Here is an 18,781-nt window from a genome sequence, read left to right on the forward strand (position 1 = left end):
TACTAGTACATGTATTAGAATTATGAGACATAATTCATACCGAATTAAAGATGAGACTAAGTTCAGATTCACTCCTTCCATATATTGGAACTAAATCGGCTAATCTGTTTGGGTAGGCAAATCTTCTTAATGTGATACAAAATGCCTCAAGTCCAGTAGCTATGCTGTTATTTTTGCACACAATTTTGCTGGGAATCCTAAAAGTATTTATCATACGCTGAACATCACATTTGCTGAATCTACATGGAACATAAAAACTTCTTTTACAGTAACTAGAATTAGGACTTCTGTAACCTAATTTTTAAAAAATCATATGTATTGACAGCCAGATATAATTACTCATTTACAAAGGTATTAAGATCTAACCTGAATAAAGAGAAACATTGTTCATCACTTAAGGCAGAAAAATTCAATCTCGGTCCGTCTGGCATTAGCTGAGGGGATTTATTATGACCTATTTCGGACTCTAATATGAGGAACTCGTCAAAATTCAACAGCCCCTCCTCAAGCAAGAAAAGTAGATTTTCAATACTGAAAAAAGTAAGAAATTATGAAAACATGTAGATATTCAAGATCCAAAATTAGAATTCCTGTTTTACTTCAAAACTTTTTAAGTTTTGTGTATTTTTTAAATTTTAAATATACGCTAAAATTCAGAAATTTCTATTTTCCTCTTTCATAACTTTTTTCAAGACTTACAAAGTTAATTTGTTTAATGTTTACCTCAAATCTCCCATTCCTGAGGTTTTGACGTCTGCTACAAGCACTTCCGGTGTTACGCGTAACTAAAGTAATTTTTAGCTCACGACGAGGAAGTAAACGTGTACGTGTAGGTTACACGTACACGTTGCAAATCTCTTGTAACTAAAGGTCTCTAATAACTAAATATTGAGGACGATTAGATTTTATTTTTAGACTTGCTACATGATGCGGCAATAACGTGGTTTTAGCACATATACGAGGGGCATTTCAAAAGTTCTGGCAACTGTTTAATAAAAAATTAACCATTTTACGGAAAGTATTGAGTTTGATATCATTGGAAAGATAAAAAAATATACAAATATTGTGACGTCACTTTATAATTTTTATGACGTTATAAATCCGAAAATGACGTCAGAATATTGAATGTTTAGCATACTGACCATAAAAATGACGTAACAAAAGACACAATTTAATCATATTAAAATTTTCAAGACAACTTTTGCTTATTACTCGGACGCAAGTTAACGGACACAAATGCGAGTTGGTGGAATGTTTACATAGACTACAATCTATTTTATGGTATTTTATTTTGGAGATCTCCTTGTTCTGATATTGTTTTAGCGAGTGTCAAACTTTGCATGGTTTTATCGAATCTCGCTCAAACTTTTGCGTAAAAGAGACCTAAATGTGAGAAAAAGACAAAGTTGACAATCAAAGAAATATAGGCGATCGTGTTACAAAATTCGATGGCATAAATCCATCATGTGTTTTAACCAGATTTGTGTGATCGATGAAGCTCAAGAGGAGTTAAGTTTAGTGTGCCCCAAATTTTCACGTAAAATCCAAAATGGCGGCAGCGAAGTTGTAACTCCCACCGTACCTCCACATATTCGCAAATTTTAATGCATGGAAAATAAATTATAAGACTCTACATGTCTGAGTAACTTATATTCATTTTTGGATTCAAAAGTCAAAAACAGTAGTGAGTTTTGGGGCACCGAAGTTGAATCTATATGAAAAAATACGCACAAAATCAAGTCGGGGACGCAACTTTTGAGTATGCTAAACATTCTATAGTCTGACGTCATTTTCGGAATTATTACGTCATAAAAAATATAAAGTGACGTCACAATATGTGCATATTTTTCTGACCTTTACAATGATATCAAACTCAATAAATTCCGTAAAACAGTTAATCTTTTTTTAAAGAGTTGCCAGAACTTTTGAAATGCCCCTCGTTCTTGCAGTATTGAGGTTTATACATTTCACTAGTGCAAGGGCATAACCAAGTTAAAATTCAAAGTTTGGTTTAGAAATACTTTCAACACGCATTGTGAAAAGTGATGCGATCCTATTTGATGTCTGCAAATTCGTTGATAAAATTATATTTGAATGGCCGAATGCTGTATTTTTGCTAGTCAATGGCATGAAATGTTGATATAGTTAAATTATTTTCAAGATTTCATCAGGATCGCAGCACTTCTCAGATACCTAAATACTTATAGAGTTGAATTGAAAAAGCGTACTATGATCTATTGAGTGTATGCCCTTGTACTACATCGAATTATTTAGACTCTCACATTAACCTCCGATGTACATGCATACCAACATACGGCAGTATCAATAAAATACGTAATATATAGGAAATATAGTAATAAAATCGTGAAGAAGACATTGAATCCAAATTAATGGCCTATGGAATATCTGCAAATAATATTTCATTTAATTATAGAATACATTTTTCGTTGAGAAAATATGGCTTTACATACCTCTCACTGCATACAAACCTTGTCACGCTTTACGATATGAGGTCATATTGACAAGTAGATTGCGATCAGTGACTTATGCCATAAGTTATTTCCCGATTACTGTAAAAGTGGTTATTTACGCGTGGGGGAAATTTACACTACTTACGCGGTAAGCTAAAAACCACGTAAAATACCCCCGCGCGTATGGTCACAAAATTTCAATCTTCTGGAATAATTCTAGATTATTACTTATACTGTTAGACGGGTTGAACCAGTCGTCTATTTATCGTGGTATTGGACGCACGTGAATAGATAAATATATCACAAACTGTGATGAAAACGAACGTGTTTATTATGTTACTTGTGCGATGAAAAACGCATCTTCATATTAAATATTCTAAAGCAACGTCAGGCAATTAAAGCTTCATAACATCGATACTCATTTTCATTTCCTTTGTATATTCGTTTATAGCTTTCTTAATTTCAAATTATTAGTCCAAAATGTCAAATAAACTCATAGTCACTACCATCCAGCCTATTAGATTAAATGTAAAAACTCGACACGCAGATACAGGTAAGTAGATTTCACTTTGAAGTTTGAGCTTGCGTTAATACATATGTAGTTACAATAAAGCGTACACCAGTTGTTCACACTTCACCGCATTTTACTGTATACAACGACGTTATGCTTACCAATCCAACAATATAAACAGTATAATTTTTTATTGATTTGTTAAGTTTGTTTATAATTATTTTTTTTTCTTATAATTTTCAAAGGGGAACAACCCTATGTTAGTTACAATATCGATGGCCGCGTAAATTTTTCTCAGTAACTCGTGCGACCGCGTATATTATACCCACGCATAATGTTTGACAGTCACAAACGCGTACTTAACAACCAATGTAAATAACCACTTTTACAGTATAACAAGGAGCACACGGCGGGTGTAACTTGTCAGCGACGATGCTCACTCCTCCATGGCACCCGATCTTACCTCTGATGTTTTGGAGGTCCGTGTTTTCTCTGCTCATTTTTTGTATTGTTTTATGGACTTTGATATTGAATACCGTTCGTTATATCCATATACTTCGTCATACAAATTATACGTAATACAAAAATTCTTTTAAATGCAGGATATGGAGATAACGAACAGTATTCAATCTCAGGGTCCATAAAACAATACAAAATAAGAGCAGAGCAAACACGGACCTCCGAAAAATCAGGGATGGGATCAGGTGCCATGGAGGAGTAAGCATCCCCTGCCGACCGGTCACACCCGCCGTGCGCTCATTGTCATGATCATGAAATAACAGAAAAAAATCCGTTGTCAATTCAGCGTGTAAATAATGGACTAACAATTGGTATGAAAAACTTCAGTCAGCATTTGACTCAGTGATAAATTGTATTTGCTGACAAGGTCATTGTATCGAACATAGAACCTACAAAATGATGACTTTAAACGAGACTGCTGATATTCTTGTTTCACCAACGTGCTTGTCAATAATTTACTTCATTTTAGAAATTGTTCATACATAGAGCATGCTCATGCCTATTGAATCAACTGAGATATATAAACTCCGTATGCAGATGATGAAGGTATATTGCTGCATAAGTAAGGGAAGTTGATATAAAAGTTAGTCATCGCGTTTGTCATATAGCTTGGTTGTTAGATTACAATTAGTGTCTTTTTCAAGTAAAATACTACAAAATGAGGTGATTTGCTAAATAGACCTGCAATATAACTGCAATAGAAAACTATTAAATTACATCAAACTATTTCTCTTCGAATATCACAAGGGTTTCATCATCTTTATTTGTTCATAATCCTTGGTAATAGAAAATGATTTTATATGTTGTATGCAAACGTGTGAAGAAGCTATAATCTTAATTTAAGGATATTTTGTAAATTACACCTATAAGAAATACGTGGAAATGTACATTTAAAGTATCATAATGTGTATAATTATACAACATAATAAATCTTCCACATATTGTGTTTTTTTTAATGAAATTTACAAATAATAATTTATAAATGAATTGTTATAAAATTTATTTTAGGAAAAAAAATTTAAGTGAAACAATGCAAATAATTATTTACTTTTAAAACATTTCCCATAATATATTCTCATTTAATGAGTAATTTGATGTTTAAAATTATATTTTTATATTAAATAAAAGATATCTTATCTTTCTGTATACCTCGCTAGTTTGAATTGGACCTCGTATGAACTATAAATGCAATAATAATTCATCAAATGGGCACGACCTTATTTATACTATAGTGATGTGGCTATCACAAGAAGTAGTAATTGTGTCTTTTGAAAATGATATTTTAGCTCCGAAACTTCGATTAAATATATGGTTAACATTAAAGAGTTCAGTTGAATAAAAAAATAATGAGTGGTTTATCAATTTTAATTGAATTGCAAAAAATTGTATGGATTTGTAAGAATTAATAATGATTGCCATAATTGAATATATTGTAATTGTAATACTAGTACACTATACTTTACCATTCCGTATTTCTTTGGAATTCTATTTTATCCGATTCTTTCACTTGGAGATAATAATACCGTTCTGTAAGACAAAGGAATAAAACTAAGATAGCAAATATCAAAATTGATTATCATTAAGTACTCAATTAAAAACAAGAGGCCAAAGGGCCACATCGCTCACCTGAGCACAATGACTAGGAAAAAGCACATATCAGATCAAAACTGAAATTTTACGGGGGGGGGTGAATTTTACCCCCCCCCCCCCTGGATGTTATGATTTGAACAACGTAGAATTTACACTACCTGAGGATGATTCCATATAAATAGAAAAATATCACTAATCATGGCTTTGAAGTACTTGAAAAGAAGATTTTAAAAGGTTTCCCTATATATCCCTATGTAAAACTTTGGTCGGCCATTTTGGCCCCACCCTAGCCCCGGGGGTCATGATTTGAACAAACTTGAATCTACACGACCTGAGGATGATTCCACAAGACTTTCATCCTTTCTGGCAAAGTGGTTCTTGAGAAGAAGATTTTTAAAGATATTTCCTATATATTCCTATGTAAAACTTTGGTCGGCCATTATGGCCCCACCCAAGCCCCGGGGGTCATGATTTGAAAAAACTTGAATCTATACTACCTGAGGATGATTCCACTTGAGTTTCATCTTTCCTGGCCCAGTGGTTCTCCACAAGAAGATTTTTAAAGAATTTTCCTAAATATTCCTATGTAAAACTTTGGTCGGCCATTTTGGCCACACCCTAACCCCAGGGGTCATGATTTGAACAAATTTGAATCTACACTACCTCAGGATGATTCCACATGAGTTTCATCTGTCCTGGCCCAGTGGTTCTTGAGAAGATTTTTTAAAAATGCTATAAATTTTCACTAATTCATAATTATCTCCCCTTGGAAGAGGGCGTGGCCTCTCATTTGAACAAACTTGAATTCCCTTCACCCAAGGATACCTTGTGCCAAATTTGGTTGAAATTGGCCCAGTGGTTCTTGAGAAGAAGATGAAAATGTGAAAAGTTTACGACAACGACAACAACGCCAACGACAGACGACTGACAAATTTTGATCAGAAAAGCTCACTTGAGCCTTCGGCTCAGGTGAGCTAAAACGTGATTAAAAATTAAGTGAAGTCAACATATCTGAAACATAATTAATTATATTTAAACAAATAATAATACTACACACATTTCGTGGTCGTAGCATATGGACACACTGTTATATAATTAGAATCAGGAAGGTGAACATAGTGAAGGTCACAGACAGCGAGAGAAGGGTGAGTTGTGCTTCAGTTTTTCATGTCTTTTCTTTCTTTAATACTGTCTTTCGGTTTAATGGGCCATCAACATATAAAAATCTCAGCTCAAAATCGAGCCTCAATTATTAGATTTCCAAAAACATCTCTCAGATTAGTATTGACTCGTCTGTCGACAAAAACATACACCAAAGCGTTCCTTCCGCAATTGTGGCGTTCCGTTAAGCAGGAAGGCGGATCAAGACTATATGATAAAACATTAGTCTCACGTGAGCTTTAATTTGAGAAAAAATATTAGCTTTATCTTCCTTATTATATGCGGTCCTTTTCGAATAACGCAATATTGTGTTAAATCAAGGACTGAATTTACCATTCATTCAGCTGTTTATATGTAATATTTAGATGCAAATCGAGGATAAAGACTTCCCCCTTTGTTTACTGTATCGAGTAATTAAACAGAACAGGATTCCATTACAATATTTGCAACAATAAGTTTTCATTAAACCCCCGGAGAAAATTCCTAAAGAAAAATAACTTTAAAAAAAGATCCAAACTTTGTAGCATTGACTCGCCTGTTGACAAAAACATACAAAACCATACACCACGGCTTTCCTTCCGCCATTGTGACGTTGCGTTAAAGCTGAACACGATTCGTAAAAGAAATCTGTCCGCCACTTTTGTTCCTGAGTCTCGCTACTATGCAAACCTCTATAAATAAGGCAGAACTTAGCCGCTGTTCATTGTACTCAGTCCACACCAGAGAAGACTGACGTATGCTTTACAGAACTCGGTAGGGAGAATAATAACGTAATACTTCGTCTGATGCAGGAAAATATTATACCAAATAAGTTTACAATTATAGTTTTATAATTCAGTGCAGTATACAAACAACACAGATAAACGTAACTGCAATAAACTATAAACAAAGGTAATGCAAGATTACCAGCACGAACATGGGTCGCCATTCCACGCCGATACAATGAAACAGTCAGATTTAATGACTGCGACGAGTATACCCTCGTATTGGTGTATTGTAGATAAAGCTATTAAAAATGGCGTATACCAATTTAAGAGTCGTGTTCAGCTTTAAGCAAGGTGGCGGATCAAAACTTTAAAATGAAACATAAAACATCTTTTTCTTACTTTTACTTTGTTTGTTGTAAAAAAGAAATTATTCAGAACAAAAGAAAGTGCTTGAGTAATAGGAACTTTATGTATTTATAATAAAAATGAGTAATTTTTTTTTTATCTTATCGAAAATAAATTAATAATTTTTTATCAATAGATAATTGATAATAAAAGAGCTCGACATATAGCTTAATTTCTAACATGCTGTTATAAATTTCGGGAGTGTTCCATAAATGTGATTTGGTGCAATAAGATGAATACACTAGTATCCATAGGCTGATAAAAACGCATGCTTCATTTTGAAGGATTATTTTTCAAGAATTTTTTAGAGAAATTGTGTAATATATTGTAGGGTAATATTCAGTTCGTAATCTTCCTTCCCATGAAGATAGAAAATCTGCTAAAATTTGAACTGCGCATATATATATGGAAGAGACAATACATCGCATTTTCTTTGATCCTATGATGAAATATCGATCTCGATAAGTCTTTATGTTTGTTTTTTTTTTTTTTCAATTTAGATAAATAATAAACAACGAATAAAGCACGGCCTGACTAAGAATCATCGAACGTTACATTGGATAACCAAGTCAACACCGCTTAATTGAGTAGGCCTAATGGTCGTGAGATGCTGTTTAATCTTTTATAAATGTTTTCCTGCTTAATTATGTAACATTATTAATAAGCATGCATACGGATCATGTTTCTTTTATTTCAAAAAGCTTTCAGTTGTGCATTTTACTGTGATTTATACAAGGTAAAAAGGCAGGTTTATTCTTACGAAAAGAAAATAAACGGACAATAATTTGATACATTTATCTAAGAAAAAAATTACACAATGCTCTCATCAATGGTAGGGATTTACATATTACATCTCAGGAATGGGAATATATTTAAACAGATTTCTTTTTATATTTTCTTATTATTAACATTTAGGATAATAAATAGTAAAATGTAGCTACCGGAGAAAAACACAAAAAACGGGACCGGGAAGGCTTGATATTTTTTTCTAGATTTGAAAAGAAAGCTTTGGTGGCAACGTAGCCTAGTATATGCAACAGTTGTGTCAGACTCTGTGATATCTTGTGTCTGAAGCTCAGTTTATGTTTATCGATATAAGAATGGAAATCACAATTTTTAATTGACAATACGTCGTCCATGTATCTAAAAGTCGAAGTGAAAGCCACAGCAAGTGCCTTTTTTTTTCTTTTCACGCATAAGATTGTGGACAAATTATTCTTTATATGAATAAAAATTTAGGTGTGCTTATAACAAGGTACCATTGGTATTACCCATGGGAATTCTAATAGATTTTTGGAAGACCTGGTCTCCAGAAGCAACATAGATATTGTCAATGACTTGTGTGTACAATCAGAATATTTTTTTTACAAAATGATTTTTACAAGTGATGAATGAGAAGGTAAGTTAATTTACGAGTGTCATTTTGATTGAAAAAACAGTTTTCTATTATATCAAAAAGCCTAGATTTTAATTTATTGTTGTGAATGGTTGTGTATAAAGCTGAAAAATTGTAAGTTTTTAAGCTATTGATTTTGGTAAAATCTTGTGATTTCTAATTGTCGAAAAGTTCCTTGGAATTTTTAAGCATCCACATCTGATTTACACTACTTCTTCGATATATTGTTGCACAGTATTCTTGAAGTTTCTCCTTCGCTACTGTTTATATCTTTGTGAGGCGTTGAACATTTACAAGAACCAGCTATGTATGTTTGTTTGTAAGGTATGATAATTCAACATATTACTTGTTTGAAATATTAGAAAATATTTAAAACTGACATGTGATTTTGAAGATTTTCTTTATTAGAAAGGAAATGGAGGATTTGGAGAGGTAATAAACAGTATTCAATATCATCAATATCAAAGTCCATAAAATAATACAAAATGGGTGTAGAGCAAATATGGACCTGCATAAGTAAGAAAAATTGACGATAGAAAAGTTAAAGCCATCATATTTATTATCGAGCTTGCTTGGTTGTTAGATTATGAGTATAAGTTGGATTAACACTTTTAAAATTAAATCCAAGTTCTTCTAAAAAACAATTTATGTAATGAGCCTTACAAACAAAGACAACGTTGTTTTCTGCTTTGTAAGCAGGGACCAGTACGTACTGATCATGAAACAAATTTATTTTTATGCCCCGTAAACGAAGTTTCGGGGTTATATGGTTTTCTCGTGCACGTCTGTCTGTCTGTCTCTATGTTTGTCTGTTTGTCCGCAAAAACTTTAACCTTGTCCATAACTTTTGATTTAGTGGATCTATGGCATATTTCACAGGTGTATTTCTTGTGAGAAGACCTTTCTTTGGGTACCACCAAATTTGACCTTTTAACCTTGACCTTGGAGTTTGACCCACTTTTACACAAAAATATTCAACTATTGCTTTGTGTATATCTTTTGAACAGTAGATACCGGGGCATTTATACTTAATATGTGTATTTTTGTGGAAAGACCTTTCATTGGATAGCAACATCCTTGGTCTTTTTGATCTTGACCTTGGATAATTTTATACTTATAAAAAAAATTTTTAATCTTGGTTATATCTTTTAAACAGAAAGCGCTATGGCTTTCATACTTCATATATTTAATTCCTGTTAGAAGATGCTTCATTGGATACCAAGAACCTTGACCTTTTGACCTTGACCTTGGAGTTTGACCTACTTCAAAAATACAACCTTGACCATATTTTTTGAAGGGTAAGAACTAAGGCTTTCATACTTGACATATTTAATCCTTGTGACAAGACCTCTCATTTGATACCAAAAACCTTAACCTTTTGACCCTCATCTTGGAGTTAGACCCACTTTTACACAAAAATTGCAAACATTTACTTTGGTCCTAATTTTCAAACGTTAGATACTAGGAATTTCATTTTTCAAATATCACTTCCTTGTCAATGTGATGTAATCTCGCAAAATATGACGCAATTTGTACACAGTGAGAAGCTGATCAAGTCACATCTTGTACAATGAAAAATGTCTTATAATCTCAAATAAAATATTATTTGCAATTAAATGAAAGGCCGTTAACTTGGATGCGATGTCTTTTTTAGTATTTTATTTATAACCTTGACCTTGAGACCTTGACTGTGACTTATATGCTAAATATAGCTTTTTTGAATGTTCACCGTAACTTTTATACCATGAGAGGTTAAGAATTTATATTTTTTATGCATAGTCCACTAATTAAGTTCTTTCAAATGACGCCAAGGTCAATGACCTTGTGCCCTTGACTGTTTCTTATGTTTAAAATAGCTTTTTCGAATTCATTAGTCGGTGGCATAGTGTTTCACAAACACATCTTGTTCCTCATTAAATACAAACAAAAACATATTTTCTAAAGCTTCCTTCGCTTAACATGGTTTCTTAAATGCCCCCACGAACGAATTTTCGGGGGCATATAGTTTTTGTCGTGTCTGTCTGTCTGTCTCTCTGCCTTTCTGTCTGACTCTCTGTTTGCCTTTTTGTCCGCAGAAACTTTAACCTTGTCCATAACTTTTGATTTAGTGGAGCTGTGACTTTCATATTTCACATGTGTATATCTTGTGAGAAGACCTTTCGTTGGGTACCACCAAATTTGAACTTTTGAGCTTGACCTTGGAAATTGACCATTTTTTACACAAAAAATTAACTTTTAACTTCTGAACAGTAGAAACCAGGACATTTATACTTCACATATATATTATTTGTGGCAAGACCTTTAAAAGGATACCACCAAGCTTGACCGACCTACTCTCAAAAAATAAACCTTGATCTTTTAATGGGTAAGAACTAGTGCTTTCATACTTTACATATTGAATCCTTGTGACAAGACCTTTCACTTGATATAAAGACCTTTGACCTTTTTACCTTGACTTAAGAATTTGACCTACTTTTAAAAAATCTTAACCTTGGCCATAACTTTTGAACGGTTAGATATATATATATATATATATATATATATATATATATATATATATATATATATATATATATATATATATATATATATATATATATATATATATATATATATATATATATATATATACTGAAAGGAAAAAGAAACGCAGGGTAAACTTTTGAGGTGAATTAAATTTGTTTTTCTTAAAAATGTCTTAGTTTTCCTATCTAACTTTTGAAATCATCTTTCAAAAAGATCTAACCAAATTCCCATTTGATTTTGTCCAATAATTCATGAGTTATTGAAGCTCAAATGACGATACCCCCCAAAAGTGAAAATAGAGAGCTCTCAATATCTTCAATGTCTCTCCCGTGCATCTGTCAGAGCCTTATTTCTCCTTCGCATGGAATTTCATCAGAGTGTTTATCTTTCAAACCCTGGCTATATTTGACATGGGTAACCACGCCAAAAAATAAGTCAAACGGCGTGCGCATGCGCCAGTGAGAGGGATACAACAGTAAGTTGACTGGCTCAAAAAACCAAATTGAGGACTTGTTTTCTTTTAAATTTTGTATGAATGTAATGATTATAATCGTCTACTGTATAAATGGCTGTTTTTGTGGTAGTAAGGAGGCAATTTAAGAGATGGCAGGACGAATAATCCGCTCGTAACATGGCTCTGTTTCGCGTAAACGTCATCGTCACGGTTGATTGAAAACCATTCCAGACCCTCTCTGAGAACGGGTAACAAGTTTAACGGGGCGAAATTTACAAGAAACTGCTTATTAAACCGTTGTTGCCTTTTTCATTAATTAGGCAATTCGAAAACAAGACCCCATTGAACTTCCATAAACTGTGCCAAGATTGCAAGAAATTTATAATGTCTCTTAATATTGAAAATTGATGTGCTTACCTCATATGCATCAAATAATGCAACAAGATTTGTTGACAAACTCGTCGTTATGAAATTGCACGTGTTTTGGGCTTTTTAGCGTATTCTCTACGTGACGTCATAAATTTTACGGTTGAGTAATTCTGAATACTGATTTTGGTGCACAGTAACTAAATTTCTCTTCTGACCAATTTTCGTAATTTTCGGTCATGTGGTCAATTTTTTTTTCGAACATTATGCTACCCTGCGTTTCTTTTTCCTTTCAGTATATATATATATATATATATATATATATATATATATATATATATATATATATATATATATATATATATATATATATATATATATATATATATAAAGTCCAGCATATTGTAACCACTTGAGTGCGGGTATTACTTACTTATGACAGTATCTTTTTTACTGGTGAAGATTTTCTTTATGGAAAGCTTAAGTCTGAGAATATATATGACATTTTTTAGTTAGTATGATAGCTGCATATAATGAAATTTTTTTAACGTAACGCTTGAATTTAATGAATGTCTTCCTTTTGAAAGGAACTGTGAATATGAATTAAATTACCATCTGTAGAATGCAAGTTCATTGAATGTAAATGTAATAAGAAGCCGTACATAGGCAAATCTTTTATATGCTTTGTGATCAGAACCTTGTACATGTCAATCTTGTTATCATATGAAATATTTGGAGAAAAAAAAAATTACGAGCTTAAAAGTCCATTTAAACAGAGAAAACAAAGAGCTCTAAAACAGGGGTCAGACAGGTGCCATGGAATGTCGATTGCAAATTTTCACAAAACAGTTTGTTTCCTGTTTCAGAACTGGGATGGATGTTCCAAAGTTAATTGCCTTTAATTCTACATAAGTGGCTGACATCGTGGATGTCCTAAGAACGATAAAGGATATCTTTCCAAATGCAACGGATGATTCCTGAACTCATCAGTTACTGTTGTCGATACATCTTGACGAATTTAAAAGCAGATTAAATTTTTTAGAGAGCAGGGTTATACTAGTGGAACCCAATAATCTTTACGATATTAGATCTGGAGACGGCCGTGTGTGTATCTACAAAGTAGAAGTTATATCTTTGGACAAAACACTTACTGTACATGAGGTTAAGTTTTTTTAATTGTGTTTTAATGATTTGTTCTGAAAATGACAGTACAAATTCTAAATGAAAATACGTTTTCGGGTTTAATTTTGTACGTACTAGAATTATACTTGCTTCAGTTTTATTTTAAAATTATTTAATGCCCTTTACAATTCAGACCAAAGCTTTCTTGGATAAATTCAGAAGTATACGGAATTTACCACGATCAATTGTAGTGAAAAGCAATTGTGTGTCAGTCATAAACGCTAAGCTGACTGTTTACAAACAATACAGGGACATATTTGATGAAAGCAAAGTTAGAATCATTCATGAATTAGATTCAGATAAGGAATTTCTTCTTCACTGTGCACACAATACTATAGAAATTTTTCAAGAACATCTTGAAAAATTAGCAAATAGCATACCAACGCCAAATCTCCTGCAAATTGTGAAAAAAGCTGCAAATATTACTTTCTCAAAGGAAGCAATTGAAGAGCGATGTTTACATATCGATATTAGGCATGATCGGCAAAATATTGGATCCGTTCGTAGTAGCCGTTATATATGTCGTTCTCCACTCACTATTCATAGGATTAAACAGGCTTTGATTTCACAAACTCTCGAGGGAATTCAACAAGACTTTGCAAATGAGGTTATATCTGGTATTTTGAAATCATATCCAAAAGATGCTAGATGAACAGATTGTGAAAGAAATTAAAAAAATTAACGTACCAATAAATTTGAGAGTATTTTTATTTGGATTTCTAGCACTTGGTATTGCACTCGCTGGATTTGTTTACCAAATTTTTAATCCATTACTTGCAATGATGATTTCTTCCTTTGGAGTTGGGATTATATCTTTTTTTCTAACTGTAAATGTTAACTCCCCGAAATGGCGAAAAACGACAGCTAACGAAATATATGAGAAGATAGCAGCAAAAAAAAAGAAGAAATTGTCAGGGAAGTAGTTGAAAAACTGGCACCTGCCTGTCATCAAACTATGAAAGAATTGAGAGAAATCAGCGGTGCACTTGCAACTGCAAGCAGTAGAATACCCATTGTGAATCAAAGTAAACGTATGTTTTTAAACTATTTAAATTTTGATTTTCATTTTAATGCCCCAGGATAGAAATATAAAAGTGTGTTGTTCTTGTCCTATCTGTCTGTTTGTCTGTCAATTTATCTCTCTGTTGTCAACGTTATCCTAGCCTATAACTATACCTTTCTTGGGTACCGACAAATTTGATCTATTGACCTTGACCTTAGAGTTGAACCTACTTGTACAAAAATACTACATTTTGACATTGACCATAACAGTAGAAGCCAGGGCTTTCATACTTCACATGTGTATTTATTTTCACAAGAAATTTCAGCTGGTATAAATATTTTTTACCTTTTGACCTTTACCTAAGGCTTTGACCCATTTTTTTTAGAAAACACCTTGGTCTTAACTATTAAACAGTTAGAACTAGGGCTTACATATTTTACAGGTGTATTCCTTGTAGGGGATGCTCACTCCTCAATGGCACCTGATCCCACCTCTGATGTTTCGGGGGTCCGTGTTTGTTCTGCTCCTATTTTGTATTTTTTATGGACGTTGATATTGAATACTGTTCGTTATCTCCATATCCTTCTTGTTAGAAGACTTTCCTTTGGATACCAACACATTTGACCTTGACTTTTGGGATTTGACGTGCATTTGAGAGAAGTCATCCCTCTCCATAATCTGCCATACGGGGGCATCAGTATTTCACAAACACATCTTGTGTATTTTAGTTTTTACTTCTTAGTATGTTTAAAATTTATTGTAGTTATCGCTGAATGGTTGCTTCCAGATGACTTTCGAAGGAATCTGTAGAATCATGCCCATCAATTATCAATTGCATAACAGGAAGAAAACATGGTTTTCCTGTCATGAAAGTGTACCTTCAAACAGACGACAAAGAATCGAGGAGGTTTTGCGAATCACATGTAAAAAATAAGCCTAAATATTCTAGGCTTGAATTTGTTGTTGTTGGCAGGGATTCACGTTCCAAGAAAACTAAAGATATCCGAGAAGAAGAATTAAGAATATCAAAGATAAGTATTGAACTAAAAAGACGAATTAAAGGCATCTTAAAATCTAAACGGGATGAACTGTATGCAAAACATTCTAATTTAGTCGCAATGGGTATGAGCCCGGTGATGTATTCTGATGGTCGTGTTCACAGAAAACCATGTATAGCTTTCTACTGCTTAGATGCAGATTTGGTCCCTTTCGGGGAGAAACCTTTGCCCTCAGTATTATCAGATTCTTCTGGGGATATTCCTTGTGACGTCAGGGAAGACTATATTCAACTTGGATATTGTAGGAATTGCCGTGGATTACAGAATGGCTGTAGTGTTGGGCAGTATGGTGTTCAATTATCGGGGTCGATTGGATTTTTTGTGAGACGAAAATATTCATCACACACTCCGCAACTCCCTTATGATGGATTTTTAACCGCTGCTCATGTTGCTTTGGAGGACGATATTCTTAAAAAAATGAAAGGAACAAAATTTAAAAATTGTTATCATGGTTTGCATCTCATCGTTCATCCGTCTCTGGAAGATAGCGGCACTAATAATGTTATTGGTGAAGTTGAAGACTCGTTTTTTGGGAATCATGAGGAAGTTGGAATAGATGCTGCATTTGTTAAAACATACAAAAATGAGGGAAATGGTAAGCAAATAATAAATGGATTACCATTACATGTTGCAATAATTCGGTTTATAATTCGTATTACTTTTTAATTTTTGAATAATTATTTCATCTAGATTTTACCTATTTTGTACATATCTTCTTTATCTTTTGAAGTGGATCCTGACATGGAGTACGAAGTTATCGGGCACGGTAGAACTTCAGGGACGACGACAGGGATTTTAAAAGAGACATTTATGTCATTTCGTAAAAGTTTCCCTGAACGTGCAGGAATTTATCTTGTTTTAGATAACTGCTTCACAATTTACAGAATTCGTATAGAACCAAAAGAGTTTTTCGAACCTGGAGATTCTGGTTCAGCAGTTTATGTTGTTGAGGCAGATAATACACAACACCCACTAGGCCTGGCTTTTGGTGTTCTGGGTGAACATAAAATAACTTTTGCAAGCCCTGTTAAGAAAATAACAGACATATTAAATCTGTCTGTTGTTCAACCTGCTCAGCCTATGAATATTCCTTAATCTAGAAATGATTTTTTCACGTGGGGATTCTAGTGCAGCGCTATACGGTATGAATAAATCAACTAAAGTCCGACACATTTGTGTCTTGCTTTTTGTAAAATGTTCTAACACCCTTTACTAGTCCCATTGAACATCTTTTAAATGTTTAAAACCCTTTCAACTGTTAAACATGTTGAACCGATGAAAATTCCATAAACTTAACCTATACATGAATTACAAAATTATATGTACCTATATGAAGTAAAAAATACAATAAAACTCTCGAAATACAACATGAGAGCAATACGCATAGAGTATGCTGATGTTATTAAAAAATATAAGACCAATGGTTCCTTTGAATTCTATAAGAAATTTTCTTTATCTTTATGCTCAGTGTCTTTGAGTGTTCTTTTTAAATTTACCTTATGCACTTAGCAATGACTGATGAATACGACGTTTCTAGAATTCAAAGAAATTTATACATGTTATTATGTAATTTGATATTTATCAAATAATATTTGAAAAATCTTCATTTATATAATTTGAAAAAAAAATCATCATCTTTCTCATCTTAAGCTTCGCACCCCAATTAGATTACAAATGGAAATATCGGCAAATTTTAAAGATAAAAAATACATACTTTATTAGGATAGGCGATTCTTTTTAGGACTTCAATGATATAAAAAACGTAATGAGGTTTAAATTTACATGTTTGGGACAGTTAGAATTTTTTATTTAAACTTGTCACGTGATATCGACGTCACATGATTTTAGCAATTATATTTGCAGTTTAGAGGTCATCTATGAATTCCAATATTGCAAGGGCATAACCAATTTAAAAATCTTTTATAATCCTCTTCAATACTATATGTAGTTTGTGAAAAGTGCTGCGAACCTAAATGGATTCCCTGTTTAATTCCTAAAATTTAATTTTTTGGACGGTAGGTTGAATATTTTGCCGGTCAACTACATCAAATATAGCTATGATTGATTTATTTGCAAGATTTCATGAGGTTCGCAGCACTTTTCAAATATTTTAATGCTTCTTGAGTTTATGTGTAAAAACTTGACAAGATACATTGAGAGTATGCCCTTGTTATAAATCGATTTATTACGGTCCTTCCATTACTTTTTAAATGAGTCTGCCTACAAACACACGACAGTATCACTTGTCTGCAAAATGTACGGAAAGTTTATAAATAAAATACTAAATTAGACATCGCATCAAAGTTAACGGCCTTTTTTTTAAAACTGCAAATTGTATTTTATTTGAGAACAAAAGATCAGCCTCACACTGTGTAAAAACTGCGTCATTTTTGCGAGATGACGTCGCATTGACAAGTGCATTGCGATTGATGCATAGTTTATATACTGTTGTGTGTGATTTAACAAACGACAAAACTGCATGTAATAATAAGTTTGTATGTAGTATACAGTTATCCAGCTGTTTGAAATAGCAAATAATTTCATTTAGTGGTATTGTGAAGACCTTATATTCTGTGTGATGTCATACTAAACATTTCTCGTATAAATTAGGCCCCGCCTCCTTACTTTAACCTTACTTGTGCTGCGTTATATTTGTTGGATTTATTGTATTTTGTTTTATGTCCAATTTGAAAACTTTTCACCCATATAGAGACGTCACCAGGGAAGGGCTTTTAAATTTTTACTTTCATGGACCATAAGGCCAGTGAGGAATCTTTATATCTTGTCAACGCCTGTCCTGACACGGGGCCTCGGTTTTAAGGTCTCATCCGATGAACCCGCAACTTTCACTCCATATTAAAGTTGTGAATCATATTAAAGTGCCGAGCATACGGCCGAGATTTGAACATACGACCTGCCGATCACAGAATGAGAACTCTACCAACTGATCATGAGTTACCGAGAATGGTAGCTCATGTTTGAACTGCAATGCTTCATTTTTTTTTTCTTTTATAGTAATAGGATCATCATTTATGTATAATAAAAATTTCAATGAATTGTAATCCTTATGTAATTTGAATACTTTAATCATGTAAATAATGTAGCATTCGATCTTCTTTGAAATAAAAGAAGAGTAAAAATACAAATTATGTTGTTTATTGCTATAGACGCCATCAGAAAAATAATTAAGTACATTAACTATTATATAGACAATTATTAATTCCAATATTTTGATGAGTAGGTGTGCCTGAATATGAAAACTATGTACGAGGGTTGTCCGATAAAATCACTTAGCTGAAATTTTCTGAAACTCTTACCTAATCATACTTATCAAATTTTTTGACATACAAGACATACAAAAAAAAAATCAAAATCTTATTTTGCGTGATTGGCACAAGGCCCGATCATATGATGCACGATCAACTAACAAAA

At 33.0% G+C, this 18,781-nt stretch overlaps 1 protein-coding gene across 1 annotated transcript; it reads left to right on the top strand.

Moving 5' to 3' along the window:
• Positions 1 to 15,308: 15,308 nt before the first annotated feature.
• Positions 15,309 to 16,540, top strand: LOC134242636 (uncharacterized). The gene is made up of 2 exons (XM_062724740.1): positions 15,309 to 15,976; positions 16,040 to 16,540. Exons 1-2 carry the CDS (start codon positions 15,410 to 15,412, stop codon positions 16,442 to 16,444), a joined length of 972 nt encoding a protein of 323 aa, XP_062580724.1. The 5' UTR covers positions 15,309 to 15,409; the 3' UTR covers positions 16,445 to 16,540.
• The last annotated feature ends 2,241 nt before the right edge of the window (positions 16,541 to 18,781 follow it).

This window comes from Saccostrea cucullata, unplaced genomic scaffold, assembly GCF_032062105.1.
Source record: "Saccostrea cucullata isolate Sc308-1 unplaced genomic scaffold, CSIRO_AGI_Scuc_v1 ctg861, whole genome shotgun sequence".
NCBI lineage: Eukaryota > Metazoa > Mollusca > Bivalvia > Ostreida > Ostreidae > Saccostrea > Saccostrea cuccullata.